This window comes from Echinococcus granulosus (genome assembly GCF_000524195.1).
Source record: "Echinococcus granulosus chromosome Unknown EG_S00055, whole genome shotgun sequence".
Taxonomy (NCBI): domain Eukaryota; kingdom Metazoa; phylum Platyhelminthes; class Cestoda; order Cyclophyllidea; family Taeniidae; genus Echinococcus; species Echinococcus granulosus.
The window spans coordinates 513,120-528,281 of NW_020170435.1; the positions used below are offsets into that span (position 1 = coordinate 513,120).

At 43.1% G+C, this 15,162-nt stretch overlaps 4 protein-coding genes across 4 annotated transcripts in view; 2 read left to right on the forward strand and 2 right to left on the reverse strand. All coding sequences in view use genetic code 11, as the record gives it.

The window, feature by feature from the left end:
• The window catches only part of EGR_06372 (Peroxidasin), a gene marked incomplete at both ends in the record, with an annotated part of 3,486 nt that extends 822 nt beyond the window's left edge, over positions 1 to 2,664 (reverse strand). The window contains 2 exons of the mRNA XM_024495621.1: positions 3 to 1,032; positions 1,690 to 2,664. Coding sequence (XP_024350019.1) covers positions 3 to 1,032; positions 1,690 to 2,664 — 2,005 coding nt within the window. The remainder of the gene's footprint in view (positions 1 to 2; positions 1,033 to 1,689) is intronic.
• A 2,171-nt stretch (positions 2,665 to 4,835) lies between these two features.
• EGR_06373 (alpha-amylase) lies at positions 4,836 to 5,732 on the forward strand (the record flags this gene model as incomplete). Its single annotated transcript, XM_024495622.1, has 3 exons — positions 4,836 to 4,878; positions 5,324 to 5,482; positions 5,542 to 5,732. 3 exons carry the CDS (start codon positions 4,836 to 4,838, stop codon positions 5,730 to 5,732), a joined length of 393 nt encoding a protein of 130 aa, XP_024350020.1.
• Positions 5,733 to 7,633: 1,901 nt separating this feature from the next.
• On the reverse strand, positions 7,634 to 10,180 carry EGR_06374 (Peroxidasin; the record flags this gene model as incomplete). The annotated part of the gene is made up of 2 exons (XM_024495623.1): positions 7,634 to 8,548; positions 9,206 to 10,180. 2 exons carry the CDS (start codon positions 10,178 to 10,180, stop codon positions 7,634 to 7,636), a joined length of 1,890 nt encoding a protein of 629 aa, XP_024350021.1.
• Positions 10,181 to 12,351: 2,171 nt separating this feature from the next.
• EGR_06375 (alpha-amylase) lies at positions 12,352 to 13,248 on the forward strand (the record flags this gene model as incomplete). Its single annotated transcript, XM_024495624.1, has 3 exons — positions 12,352 to 12,394; positions 12,840 to 12,998; positions 13,058 to 13,248. 3 exons carry the CDS (start codon positions 12,352 to 12,354, stop codon positions 13,246 to 13,248), a joined length of 393 nt encoding a protein of 130 aa, XP_024350022.1.
• Positions 13,249 to 15,162: the final 1,914 nt, after the last annotated feature.

The following is a 15,162-nucleotide window of genomic DNA, read 5'->3' on the forward strand; positions in this document are numbered from 1 at the left end:
ACTGCCGTCAATGGATCTGTATCGCATGTGGAAGCAGAGCTGTCGATCACAAGGTTCTACACGTTGCGATTGCGCACAGCCCGAGAGCTGAGCAATAATGGCAAGCTGCTCAGCTGTCAGCTGAACCCCCATTGCTTGTCTTTTCTGCTCATCAAAGTCTGCGTCACTGCGGTAGGGACCCTCGGTATCCTTTCCAAAAGACAGGTTTCTCTGCCGTTGTAGAATTTGGGTAACTTCATCAATCGCCGCTTCATAGACTTCAGCAGCTCTGGCCAACTCTACAGCAGCCTTGCTAGGTTGTCGAAAGAGTGAAGCAATATCGGAAGCAGTCCTTCGGTTTTTCGGATCACGAAGATTGTCAGCAGTTTTTTGGATTGCTGCATCAATTCTTCGTCTGGCCTTTTCAATTACCCGCTTCACTAAATCCTCATCTGATTCCTTGTCGGAGATTTCTGCACTATCACTTTCGACTCGTTTGCCTCTAGACGCATCTTTATCTTCACCTCCATAGTCACTGGCCATGTCCGTCCACTTTTTCAAGGTAACTAGGGAGGTGACACGTGTGGAGCCAGCGCGATTAGCAGCGTAGCAGGTGTAGCGGCCTTCTGTGTCAAGTTCTGTGACATTACGAATGGTCAGAGTGACAGATTCCTCTTCACCTTCTAAACGGAGGCTTTCATCAGTTTGTGCCAAGAAGTCCCGATAAGTCAGATCTTGAATGGTTCGAGTGGAAAGTTTAGCAGAGCTACGTACAACATAACGACCCTGAGTGGAGAGACGCTTAGCAGAAGAGGTGTGAGTATAGAGCCAATCAACTGTGGGTCTCGGACGTCCACGGGCTGTACAAGTGAGCTCGATATCACCTCCAGGCTCACCGACCGTCGCCTTTGTGGAAGGTGCATCCGTAATTTGTGGCTTCACGATATCCACGAGTTGAAGCATCACCGAATGACTGACTTGTCCCACCTGGTTCTTCGCGACGCAAGTGTACGTGCCTTCGTGGTAGGCGTGCACCTCTCGTAACTCCAAAATCTGTTCAAACCAAAAAAAGAAGCGAGTAAAGGTTATTTGTGTTTTTCTAACTGTTCAAATCGACCGCACCATTTGAAAGTTAACAGTCTGCCTACAAACCGAGTACTGGGAAGAACTTTCATTGTTCCACCCATAAATTGCTTATCTATATGTAGGTACCACAGTTAATTGCTTGTACTGTGCCCTGGTGCACAAGTCGTCTGTCAATGCGCTTTGGTCCATGTGCCGCCTGTCAGAATGGCATGCACACCTCAGTGCTGATTGTGTACGTGTACATGAAGCAAAGCGTGATGGGCAAAGTCTCTTGCTAAGGAAATTGCGGAAGCCAGCAATCGGTTCAACTGCTCCACGGTAAGGGGGCGAGACATGAAGGTATGGCTGTCAGTACTCCATCCCAGCCGCATTTGTGCTGAGGCAGTAGCTACTGCGAATGCTTTGTTCACCAGTGTGATGTCTGGATGGCCGAGTGACCTGTGGTTAAGTGAAGTGGGCTGTTCCAAGTAGGGTCACTGGTGCCGACCAAGTAATGAACCACCCATCCCGGTTTGATCTGAACGACTTTTGTAGTTTAAAAAGAGAGCAAGGATTCCAATGGCTACTGAAATCCATACAGAAGGACTATTCGCAAGCAATATGCGGTGTAACAGATTAACTTACCTTTCGTTTGTCCCAAAGGTGAACGTGTTGAGAGTTGTTTGTAGGCAAAATCCAACTAATTTTAGGTCTGGGTACACCGGTAGCCTGGCACACGAAGAAGACTCTTTCACCTTCAGCAACCATAACAGGAACTGGAGCTTCTATAATTTGTGGCGCTTCATATGATCCAGTTGAGCTGTCCACATTATCCACAACTTCTCCACCAAGATCCTTCACTGGGCAGTGTGGCAATGGCCAAGGTGTGCGGGTTCGAATTAGTTGCTTCCTGCTGATCTCTTCAGGGAAGGCGTATTCATCTGGCCAGTGGCCTAAATGACGAGTCCCTTCAAATGCTTGGAAGTATTGACGTCCCAACTCCTTGATCGACTTTCCAGCCACCTGAGCTGGAGTTGCGCATGTTACTCGATCCAGTGAACTTTCCCAATATGGAAGAAGCTGTGCAAAATCGACTATTCCACAACCACAGTGAAGAGGATTGCCACGTAAACTGAGGCTCTTTAATCCCACCATTCGTTGTAGGGACGATGGGATGGTGGTTAACTGATTGAAGGAGAGATCGAGCTCCTCCAGACTGGGCAAGGTATCAAAGATGTTGTCAGGCAGTTGTGTCAGTCGATTCTGCCGTAGAAGTAAGTGCGCCAATATTGGAAGATCCTGAAAAGCACCTTCTTCAATAACCTCGATTTCATTATTTGACAGGTCAATGCTCATGATGTCAAGTAGTCCAACAAATGCCTCGGTAGGTACACGTGACAGTTTGGTGTTAGTAATAGCAAAGTACTGTAAAGCACCACCCTGTGGACCATCCAAGAATGCTGGTATCTTTGGAATTATTGTCTCGGTGGATCGACGACATACAATGGATTGACTGAAACAGACGCAATTGCCTGGACAGGCATCCTGACAAGTGGAAGTGGAGAACAAAGTCAAAAGGCCCAACCAGATGAACGCGACTGCTGCACGAGTAACACCCATGATGCAGGTACTGAGGTGCCACGAAAACCCACGCCGTCTTATTTATATTTGACGACCGGTGTTAGGGCCACTTGTGTTTACAGGAAGTTGGCTGAGAAAGAGGTGTGATTCAATGCAGTAAATGAAGTAGGGTTCGAAAAAAACTCTCCCCAGGCTATTTGCGTGTAAGGAATGGATTTGATTTCTTGCCTTTTATTTCATTTTGAATGGCCTAAAATGCAAGGTATCAGCAAGTATCCAGACGTAGTGTCACTAATCACTTTTGGAGAGTGTCTGCTGATTGGAACCAAGAAAACTAAATATGTTAGTGTGACTACATAACTAAGTCCTTTTGAAAAACGCTGTCATATTTAATTTTTGCACTCACGAAGTAAAAAAATAGGATATCATGATTAGGCTTTATCGAGGGGGTAGCACTACTTATTTCATCGTGAGTAGCATGCAAATAGGATGGACTTACAAAGCTTAAGCGATGCAAGAAAATTAATCAAAAACAAGCGTGGAAGAGGAGCACTTTATGATCTAAATGCAGCATAATTCATTTTGTGCAGTCATTGAGTATGGAGCTCGCTGCAATCGAATCTGTGCCTGTCATCAGTCACTGTCATTCACTTGATATTAGGGTCAGTATCCAAAGCTCACATCGCTTGAGTAGCACTACCTGAGGAGATCCTACCTAACAAGTTGCATGTTTTTTGCATAGTTGAAGTAAGGTCAATGTTTAAGGTTAAAAATGACTGTAGGGCGGAAAAGGGGGTAATTAAAGCTCCGTGACACACAAGCATGACAAAAACCATGGCAGGTGAACGACTGAGGAGGTTATTACAACATCAGCGGTTGTTTCGCATTATTAAATACAAAAAACTAAGGAAAAACTGGTGACTACTTGAACCTGTCAACCGAGTATGTTTGTTAACGCAACCCCTGCCTAAGTTTACACAAAGCTCAGGCTCCGTCCTAAAAGTCACACTGTCAGAAAGTAAACAACATTTTGCAAAGACTTGTTGAAATTCTGAGCTTAGTTCACAATATAGGGCGAATGTCTACGCATTAACCTGTATTTTGTAGGTTTAAGGGTACTTATGCAGTAAAATAAGAGTGTCAGTCAGCATTATATCACGGAACGTGAAGGGATCAACTCGCAAGGCTCCAGAGTACGCATGATCTCTAAAAGAACAATCCATCACAGTTCAAACTTGCGCGTCAACACCCATGCCCGTCATATGCCACACAACGATATGACACGACCACTGGCAGAGTTAGCCAACGTCTACCATGTAGGAGGCAGAATCGAGTTCGTGGACAACAAAACAGTGTACAGTACAAAGATACATCGAAATACTAAGCGATTCCAAATAAATAAGTATAAGGTGTTCTATCTCCTACGCTTAAAAAAACAACCAATATTGCGATATGATGAAACATTTCTCTGCTCTAATAGTTTTTTGATAAGTGGCCTCCCTTTGACAATGCCCTAAACGTTACTTTATTTTCCATTGCTTAGAATGACAGATCCCAAGTGTGCCGACACAACCAGAAATATAAAACGACCGCGAACAGAGTTGGCCTGACGTCCACCAAGAAAAGGTCTAATGCAGGTCCCGGAAAGTGTTCTGCGCGCCCTCTGGAGTGCATGACGCAAAGACGCATTTCACTGACAGGGATCACCTCATGAGGCAAATTATTCGGTCTATGACACATACATTCACGTAGAGCCAAGCATCGTCCATCAAAATTAGATACGATCCATTAATGCAGCACCACAAACTGGATACAAGGGTGAGGAATGCAGAGTGCGTAAATGGAGAACGCCAGCAAAAACGGTGCATAAATAAATCCGGTGCAAGGGAAGAAACGTGGACGATCCACAAAATAAGAAGCAGTTGCGCCATTTATCCTTGATCTGGTACACCCTTAATCGAGAGGAAGGCAAACTATACGAACCTCATGTCAGGGGAGGCGTTGTCAAACACCGATGAAGGAAGGATATTGGTCGCATTGACACATTTATTAAACAAATTGTGAAACACCATATGCTCATGTTAGGCGAGAGAATGGTGAGATGTATTATTGTGGTTTGGTAAAAGTTGGAGGAGTACTTGGGATATAAGAGGGGAAGATATAATGGTGGAATAGGTATAACATCATCAAAATACAAAAGCTAAGTAAATATGCACAAAGGTGTACACGATAAGTGGACATTTGTAAATAACAGTAATGTTTGTAGAAACTCGCACTAGAATAAGGCGTGTTTTATGAAGCATTCCTTTTCAAGAAAAAACTTGCTCTTCGTACAGGTTGTACAAAATTTTGCAGCTCAGTTTTTGCGGTTTTGCATTTTATTTAAGTAAATGCGAATAAATTAAGCTGTACGAATATTAACAGGGCTTGTTTTAATTGTCTGAAGCTCTTGAGACTGAAGCTAATGTAAATTCAATCGCGTCCTGACTCGCTACCTGTGCGTTCTGGGTGGTCGCGCCAATGTAAATAGTGATTGTACAAATTTAGGGGATTTGGCCTCGTCGTAAAAAGATATAGCTGTTGCATTGGAATTGAAAATGGGAGTTCTCTATTCATCAAAAAGAATTTGTTGCGGATCGACCAAGAGGAGCTGACTGACGTCGATTGCAAAATGCGATAACCGTATTTTTTTGGATAGTTTGGATACATACCCTGTTTTCATCAATTCCATGCATTGTATTTACCTTGAAATGTTTATTCTGTCAAGCGCAAACGTTCTGGCAATCGAAAGTTGGCTACTGGGTGAAGCCGTTTACAATCATGTATTTAGATGGCGATATGGTGGATGATCTGCAAGGTAGGTGGTGATAGATTTTGAAGAAGCAATGGATGCACTCCACTTTTGAGCAAATTCAGTTGATTACATCCAAAAGATTATCGATGCTGGTTTTGTCATTTTGATCTCGATGTCGCAACTCCAGCCAGTGAAATTGCACGGAGTGGGCAATGTGATCTTCGAGCACATTCATCCCGGTCTGGGTACCATGGGTGATTTGGATGCTTTGATGCATGCAATTAAGAATAGAGGAAGGCAGAATGTAGCTTAGCTCAACTTCAATGCTCGCAACTAACTAATTTAAGCAGAAACAACCGAAAGCATTTAAGTCCATTACTTGACAAGCGCAAAAAAAATTCATTTTCACCGTAATATCTATTCAAATATACAAGATGCATGTTATGATGACTGCTTCTGCATTTTTGAGTGTTAGAAAACAACTTCTTCTAGTCCAAGGTCATTTAATAAGTTAAAACAAATGGCCAATTAGATTTGAGCGCCATCAATTGGAAGACAAAATTTCAGTCAAAGAAATTTCGTTTTGCAGGTTTATCGACATTCACTCCATCCACGTCCGCAAACCACCACTCGGTGCTGCTGTCTAAATGATTACAAGGCAAGACATTGTCGACGAATGTGTACTGATATCAGAGCAGCGGACACGAAACGCGGCAACACTTCTTGTGGTGGCAAGTCGACACAGGCAAACGTCACCGTAGGAGGGAATCGACATGGAGTAACTGGATGAGGGCATCCAAGTTGTGGGTCTAAACACATCCACACCAACTACGCATGAGGTGTGAGTAGTGGTGATATCTCCACTAGCCATCAATGGAATCCACTCCATGGCTGTGCCTCAGTCCCCGGTATTCGCCTCATCAGTGGTGACGAGCAGGTGTGGTTCCACCCTAGTTGGGTGTATCAGAAGGCCTCCTTTCAAAAAGTGGAGTAGGATAATTGTATTAATTGACTGCACTGTACTTGCTCAACCCCCCAAATAAAATTTCCATTGACGACTTCGCCTGTCTGATTATGGTGCGTCTCATTGAGCTTTCAGCTGTGCCAATCACGTAAACCGTTGAGGCAAGGAGTCAGAGTGAATAACAAGAAATGGGGCGTACACATGAAAACGATGTAATCACCACTAGTTGAGGCATCTTCTTGTGAGGAACGCAATGTTGGACGGATTGTCGCCTGAGAAGACAGGAAAGTGGTAAAGATGAGAGGCTGTTCAGAAATACATGTAGGTGAGTAAGGTAGAAAAAGTTCTCCCTTATAAACAAGAACCTTCTCTGTACAAATGCTTTGGTTGACGGGCAAGAAGATGATCAAAAAACACTAGAAACGCATTTCCCAAATCCACACTTCTCTGTGTCCCACACTACCCCTCCCCAGTAATTACAAACTAATCGCTATTCACCGACGTGTTTTAAGTTATTATTTTACCACTGAGGTAATTAAGCATTTGAGGTGGCAGAAAAACCTTTTTTAGTCGTTGGCATTGCCCACACTTAAGTGGCAGTCATTTATTTGCTCGCGTTTAACTAATTTATGCAGATATAACCCAAAAGTTTTCTAATCCCTTAGTTGATAGATGCAAAAGAAACTTCGTTGTCACCTCAACATCTAACGAAAACATTCTTGGTGTGCTATTTGATGGACACAAAAAATTCGTCGTCGATGCAACATCTATTCAGGTACCCGAGATGTGGTTTATGATGACTGCCTCCTCATTCACGAGTGTTGAATTTGGCATTATTAGATTTAAGGTCATTTACTAATGTAAAACAAACAACAAATTGTATTTAAGCATGCATCAATTTGAAGTCACAATTTCTCTTTAATAAATTTGGGGAGAAATTACATGAACATCCTCTAGTTCGCCCCTTTGGACGGGATAATAGCTGCAGAAAGAAAAGCTTGAGGAGGATAAGAGTCTGTGTAGAAATACATGGAGGTGTTTCAGGTAGAAAAAAGTTCTTTTCTATAAACAAGAACCTTTGCTGTCCATTGGTAGAGTGATATAAAGTTTTCTCTTATAAACAAAAAACTTTTTAATGCAAATGCTTCAATTGATGGGCAAAAAGATGACCAAACAACACCAGAAATACATTTCCCAAATACGCGCTTCTCTCTTTCTACCCTTAAATCCCACGCTACCCCTACCAGTAGTTACCAACTACTAATTGCTTGTCTTTTCTGCTCATCAAAGTCTGCGTCACTGCGGTAGGGACCCTCGGTATCCTTTCCAAAAGACAGGTTTCTCTGCCGTTGTAGAATTTGGGTAACTTCATCAATCGCCGCTTCATAGACTTCAGCAGCTCTGGCCAACTCTACAGCAGCCTTGCTAGGTTGTCGAAAGAGTGAAGCAATATCGGAAGCAGTCCTTCGGTTTTTCGGATCACGAAGATTGTCAGCAGTTTTTTGGATTGCTGCATCAATTCTTCGTCTGGCCTTTTCAATTACCCGCTTCACTAAATCCTCATCTGATTCCTTGTCGGAGATTTCTGCACTATCACTTTCGACTCGTTTGCCTCTAGACGCATCTTTATCTTCACCTCCATAGTCACTGGCCATGTCCGTCCACTTTTTCAAGGTAACTAGGGAGGTGACACGTGTGGAGCCAGCGCGATTAGCAGCGTAGCAGGTGTAGCGGCCTTCTGTGTCAAGTTCTGTGACATTACGAATGGTCAGAGTGACAGATTCCTCTTCACCTTCTAAACGGAGGCTTTCATCAGTTTGTGCCAAGAAGTCCCGATAAGTCAGATCTTGAATGGTTCGAGTGGAAAGTTTAGCAGAGCTACGTACAACATAACGACCCTGAGTGGAGAGACGCTTAGCAGAAGAGGTGTGAGTATAGAGCCAATCAACTGTGGGTCTCGGACGTCCACGGGCTGTACAAGTGAGCTCGATATCACCTCCAGGCTCACCGACCGTCGCCTTTGTGGAAGGTGCATCCGTAATTTGTGGCTTCACGATATCCACGAGTTGAAGCATCACCGAATGACTGACTTGTCCCACCTGGTTCTTCGCGACGCAAGTGTACGTGCCTTCGTGGTAGGCGTGCACCTCTCGTAACTCCAAAATCTGTTCAAACCAAAAAAAGAAGCGAGTAAAGGTTATTTGTGTTTTTCTAACTGTTCAAATCGACCGCACCATTTGAAAGTTAACAGTCTGCCTACAAACCGAGTACTGGGAAGAACTTTCATTGTTCCACCCATAAATTGCTTATCTATATGTAGGTACCACAGTTAATTGCTTGTACTGTGCCCTGGTGCACAAGTCGTCTGTCAATGCGCTTTGGTCCATGTGCCGCCTGTCAGAATGGCATGCACACCTCAGTGCTGATTGTGTACGTGTACATGAAGCAAAGCGTGATGGGCAAAGTCTCTTGCTAAGGAAATTGCGGAAGCCAGCAATCGGTTCAACTGCTCCACGGTAAGGGGGCGAGACATGAAGGTATGGCTGTCAGTACTCCATCCCAGCCGCATTTGTGCTGAGGCAGTAGCTACTGCGAATGCTTTGTTCACCAGTGTGATGTCTGGATGGCCGAGTGACCTGTGGTTAAGTGAAGTGGGCTGTTCCAAGTAGGGTCACTGGTGCCGACCAAGTAATGAACCACCCATCCCGGTTTGATCTGAACGACTTTTGTAGTTTAAAAAGAGAGCAAGGATTCCAATGGCTACTGAAATCCATACAGAAGGACTATTCGCAAGCAATATGCGGTGTAACAGATTAACTTACCTTTCGTTTGTCCCAAAGGTGAACGTGTTGAGAGTTGTTTGTAGGCAAAATCCAACTAATTTTAGGTCTGGGTACACCGGTAGCCTGGCACACGAAGAAGACTCTTTCACCTTCAGCAACCATAACAGGAACTGGAGCTTCTATAATTTGTGGCGCTTCATATGATCCAGTTGAGCTGTCCACATTATCCACAACTTCTCCACCAAGATCCTTCACTGGGCAGTGTGGCAATGGCCAAGGTGTGCGGGTTCGAATTAGTTGCTTCCTGCTGATCTCTTCAGGGAAGGCGTATTCATCTGGCCAGTGGCCTAAATGACGAGTCCCTTCAAATGCTTGGAAGTATTGACGTCCCAACTCCTTGATCGACTTTCCAGCCACCTGAGCTGGAGTTGCGCATGTTACTCGATCCAGTGAACTTTCCCAATATGGAAGAAGCTGTGCAAAATCGACTATTCCACAACCACAGTGAAGAGGATTGCCACGTAAACTGAGGCTCTTTAATCCCACCATTCGTTGTAGGGACGATGGGATGGTGGTTAACTGATTGAAGGAGAGATCGAGCTCCTCCAGACTGGGCAAGGTATCAAAGATGTTGTCAGGCAGTTGTGTCAGTCGATTCTGCCGTAGAAGTAAGTGCGCCAATATTGGAAGATCCTGAAAAGCACCTTCTTCAATAACCTCGATTTCATTATTTGACAGGTCAATGCTCATGATGTCAAGTAGTCCAACAAATGCCTCGGTAGGTACACGTGACAGTTTGGTGTTAGTAATAGCAAAGTACTGTAAAGCACCACCCTGTGGACCATCCAAGAATGCTGGTATCTTTGGAATTATTGTCTCGGTGGATCGACGACATACAATGGATTGACTGAAACAGACGCAATTGCCTGGACAGGCATCCTGACAAGTGGAAGTGGAGAACAAAGTCAAAAGGCCCAACCAGATGAACGCGACTGCTGCACGAGTAACACCCATGATGCAGGTACTGAGGTGCCACGAAAACCCACGCCGTCTTATTTATATTTGACGACCGGTGTTAGGGCCACTTGTGTTTACAGGAAGTTGGCTGAGAAAGAGGTGTGATTCAATGCAGTAAATGAAGTAGGGTTCGAAAAAAACTCTCCCCAGGCTATTTGCGTGTAAGGAATGGATTTGATTTCTTGCCTTTTATTTCATTTTGAATGGCCTAAAATGCAAGGTATCAGCAAGTATCCAGACGTAGTGTCACTAATCACTTTTGGAGAGTGTCTGCTGATTGGAACCAAGAAAACTAAATATGTTAGTGTGACTACATAACTAAGTCCTTTTGAAAAACGCTGTCATATTTAATTTTTGCACTCACGAAGTAAAAAAATAGGATATCATGATTAGGCTTTATCGAGGGGGTAGCACTACTTATTTCATCGTGAGTAGCATGCAAATAGGATGGACTTACAAAGCTTAAGCGATGCAAGAAAATTAATCAAAAACAAGCGTGGAAGAGGAGCACTTTATGATCTAAATGCAGCATAATTCATTTTGTGCAGTCATTGAGTATGGAGCTCGCTGCAATCGAATCTGTGCCTGTCATCAGTCACTGTCATTCACTTGATATTAGGGTCAGTATCCAAAGCTCACATCGCTTGAGTAGCACTACCTGAGGAGATCCTACCTAACAAGTTGCATGTTTTTTGCATAGTTGAAGTAAGGTCAATGTTTAAGGTTAAAAATGACTGTAGGGCGGAAAAGGGGGTAATTAAAGCTCCGTGACACACAAGCATGACAAAAACCATGGCAGGTGAACGACTGAGGAGGTTATTACAACATCAGCGGTTGTTTCGCATTATTAAATACAAAAAACTAAGGAAAAACTGGTGACTACTTGAACCTGTCAACCGAGTATGTTTGTTAACGCAACCCCTGCCTAAGTTTACACAAAGCTCAGGCTCCGTCCTAAAAGTCACACTGTCAGAAAGTAAACAACATTTTGCAAAGACTTGTTGAAATTCTGAGCTTAGTTCACAATATAGGGCGAATGTCTACGCATTAACCTGTATTTTGTAGGTTTAAGGGTACTTATGCAGTAAAATAAGAGTGTCAGTCAGCATTATATCACGGAACGTGAAGGGATCAACTCGCAAGGCTCCAGAGTACGCATGATCTCTAAAAGAACAATCCATCACAGTTCAAACTTGCGCGTCAACACCCATGCCCGTCATATGCCACACAACGATATGACACGACCACTGGCAGAGTTAGCCAACGTCTACCATGTAGGAGGCAGAATCGAGTTCGTGGACAACAAAACAGTGTACAGTACAAAGATACATCGAAATACTAAGCGATTCCAAATAAATAAGTATAAGGTGTTCTATCTCCTACGCTTAAAAAAACAACCAATATTGCGATATGATGAAACATTTCTCTGCTCTAATAGTTTTTTGATAAGTGGCCTCCCTTTGACAATGCCCTAAACGTTACTTTATTTTCCATTGCTTAGAATGACAGATCCCAAGTGTGCCGACACAACCAGAAATATAAAACGACCGCGAACAGAGTTGGCCTGACGTCCACCAAGAAAAGGTCTAATGCAGGTCCCGGAAAGTGTTCTGCGCGCCCTCTGGAGTGCATGACGCAAAGACGCATTTCACTGACAGGGATCACCTCATGAGGCAAATTATTCGGTCTATGACACATACATTCACGTAGAGCCAAGCATCGTCCATCAAAATTAGATACGATCCATTAATGCAGCACCACAAACTGGATACAAGGGTGAGGAATGCAGAGTGCGTAAATGGAGAACGCCAGCAAAAACGGTGCATAAATAAATCCGGTGCAAGGGAAGAAACGTGGACGATCCACAAAATAAGAAGCAGTTGCGCCATTTATCCTTGATCTGGTACACCCTTAATCGAGAGGAAGGCAAACTATACGAACCTCATGTCAGGGGAGGCGTTGTCAAACACCGATGAAGGAAGGATATTGGTCGCATTGACACATTTATTAAACAAATTGTGAAACACCATATGCTCATGTTAGGCGAGAGAATGGTGAGATGTATTATTGTGGTTTGGTAAAAGTTGGAGGAGTACTTGGGATATAAGAGGGGAAGATATAATGGTGGAATAGGTATAACATCATCAAAATACAAAAGCTAAGTAAATATGCACAAAGGTGTACACGATAAGTGGACATTTGTAAATAACAGTAATGTTTGTAGAAACTCGCACTAGAATAAGGCGTGTTTTATGAAGCATTCCTTTTCAAGAAAAAACTTGCTCTTCGTACAGGTTGTACAAAATTTTGCAGCTCAGTTTTTGCGGTTTTGCATTTTATTTAAGTAAATGCGAATAAATTAAGCTGTACGAATATTAACAGGGCTTGTTTTAATTGTCTGAAGCTCTTGAGACTGAAGCTAATGTAAATTCAATCGCGTCCTGACTCGCTACCTGTGCGTTCTGGGTGGTCGCGCCAATGTAAATAGTGATTGTACAAATTTAGGGGATTTGGCCTCGTCGTAAAAAGATATAGCTGTTGCATTGGAATTGAAAATGGGAGTTCTCTATTCATCAAAAAGAATTTGTTGCGGATCGACCAAGAGGAGCTGACTGACGTCGATTGCAAAATGCGATAACCGTATTTTTTTGGATAGTTTGGATACATACCCTGTTTTCATCAATTCCATGCATTGTATTTACCTTGAAATGTTTATTCTGTCAAGCGCAAACGTTCTGGCAATCGAAAGTTGGCTACTGGGTGAAGCCGTTTACAATCATGTATTTAGATGGCGATATGGTGGATGATCTGCAAGGTAGGTGGTGATAGATTTTGAAGAAGCAATGGATGCACTCCACTTTTGAGCAAATTCAGTTGATTACATCCAAAAGATTATCGATGCTGGTTTTGTCATTTTGATCTCGATGTCGCAACTCCAGCCAGTGAAATTGCACGGAGTGGGCAATGTGATCTTCGAGCACATTCATCCCGGTCTGGGTACCATGGGTGATTTGGATGCTTTGATGCATGCAATTAAGAATAGAGGAAGGCAGAATGTAGCTTAGCTCAACTTCAATGCTCGCAACTAACTAATTTAAGCAGAAACAACCGAAAGCATTTAAGTCCATTACTTGACAAGCGCAAAAAAAATTCATTTTCACCGTAATATCTATTCAAATATACAAGATGCATGTTATGATGACTGCTTCTGCATTTTTGAGTGTTAGAAAACAACTTCTTCTAGTCCAAGGTCATTTAATAAGTTAAAACAAATGGCCAATTAGATTTGAGCGCCATCAATTGGAAGACAAAATTTCAGTCAAAGAAATTTCGTTTTGCAGGTTTATCGACATTCACTCCATCCACGTCCGCAAACCACCACTCGGTGCTGCTGTCTAAATGATTACAAGGCAAGACATTGTCGACGAATGTGTACTGATATCAGAGCAGCGGACACGAAACGCGGCAACACTTCTTGTGGTGGCAAGTCGACACAGGCAAACGTCACCGTAGGAGGGAATCGACATGGAGTAACTGGATGAGGGCATCCAAGTTGTGGGTCTAAACACATCCACACCAACTACGCATGAGGTGTGAGTAGTGGTGATATCTCCACTAGCCATCAATGGAATCCACTCCATGGCTGTGCCTCAGTCCCCGGTATTCGCCTCATCAGTGGTGACGAGCAGGTGTGGTTCCACCCTAGTTGGGTGTATCAGAAGGCCTCCTTTCAAAAAGTGGAGTAGGATAATTGTATTAATTGACTGCACTGTACTTGCTCAACCCCCCAAATAAAATTTCCATTGACGACTTCGCCTGTCTGATTATGGTGCGTCTCATTGAGCTTTCAGCTGTGCCAATCACGTAAACCGTTGAGGCAAGGAGTCAGAGTGAATAACAAGAAATGGGGCGTACACATGAAAACGATGTAATCACCACTAGTTGAGGCATCTTCTTGTGAGGAACGCAATGTTGGACGGATTGTCGCCTGAGAAGACAGGAAAGTGGTAAAGATGAGAGGCTGTTCAGAAATACATGTAGGTGAGTAAGGTAGAAAAAGTTCTCCCTTATAAACAAGAACCTTCTCTGTACAAATGCTTTGGTTGACGGGCAAGAAGATGATCAAAAAACACTAGAAACGCATTTCCCAAATCCACACTTCTCTGTGTCCCACACTACCCCTCCCCAGTAATTACAAACTAATCGCTATTCACCGACGTGTTTTAAGTTATTATTTTACCACTGAGGTAATTAAGCATTTGAGGTGGCAGAAAAACCTTTTTTAGTCGTTGGCATTGCCCACACTTAAGTGGCAGTCATTTATTTGCTCGCGTTTAACTAATTTATGCAGATATAACCCAAAAGTTTTCTAATCCCTTAGTTGATAGATGCAAAAGAAACTTCGTTGTCACCTCAACATCTAACGAAAACATTCTTGGTGTGCTATTTGATGGACACAAAAAATTCGTCGTCGATGCAACATCTATTCAGGTACCCGAGATGTGGTTTATGATGACTGCCTCCTCATTCACGAGTGTTGAATTTGGCATTATTAGATTTAAGGTCATTTACTAATGTAAAACAAACAACAAATTGTATTTAAGCATGCATCAATTTGAAGTCACAATTTCTCTTTAATAAATTTGGGGAGAAATTACATGAACATCCTCTAGTTCGCCCCTTTGGACGGGATAATAGCTGCAGAAAGAAAAGCTTGAGGAGGATAAGAGTCTGTGTAGAAATACATGGAGGTGTTTCAGGTAGAAAAAAGTTCTTTTCTATAAACAAGAACCTTTGCTGTCCATTGGTAGAGTGATATAAAGTTTTCTCTTATAAACAAAAAACTTTTTAATGCAAATGCTTCAATTGATGGGCAAAAAGATGACCAAACAACACCAGAAATACATTTCCCAAATACGCGCTTCTCTCTTTCTACCCTTAAATCCCACGCTACCCCTACCAGTAGTTACCAACTACTA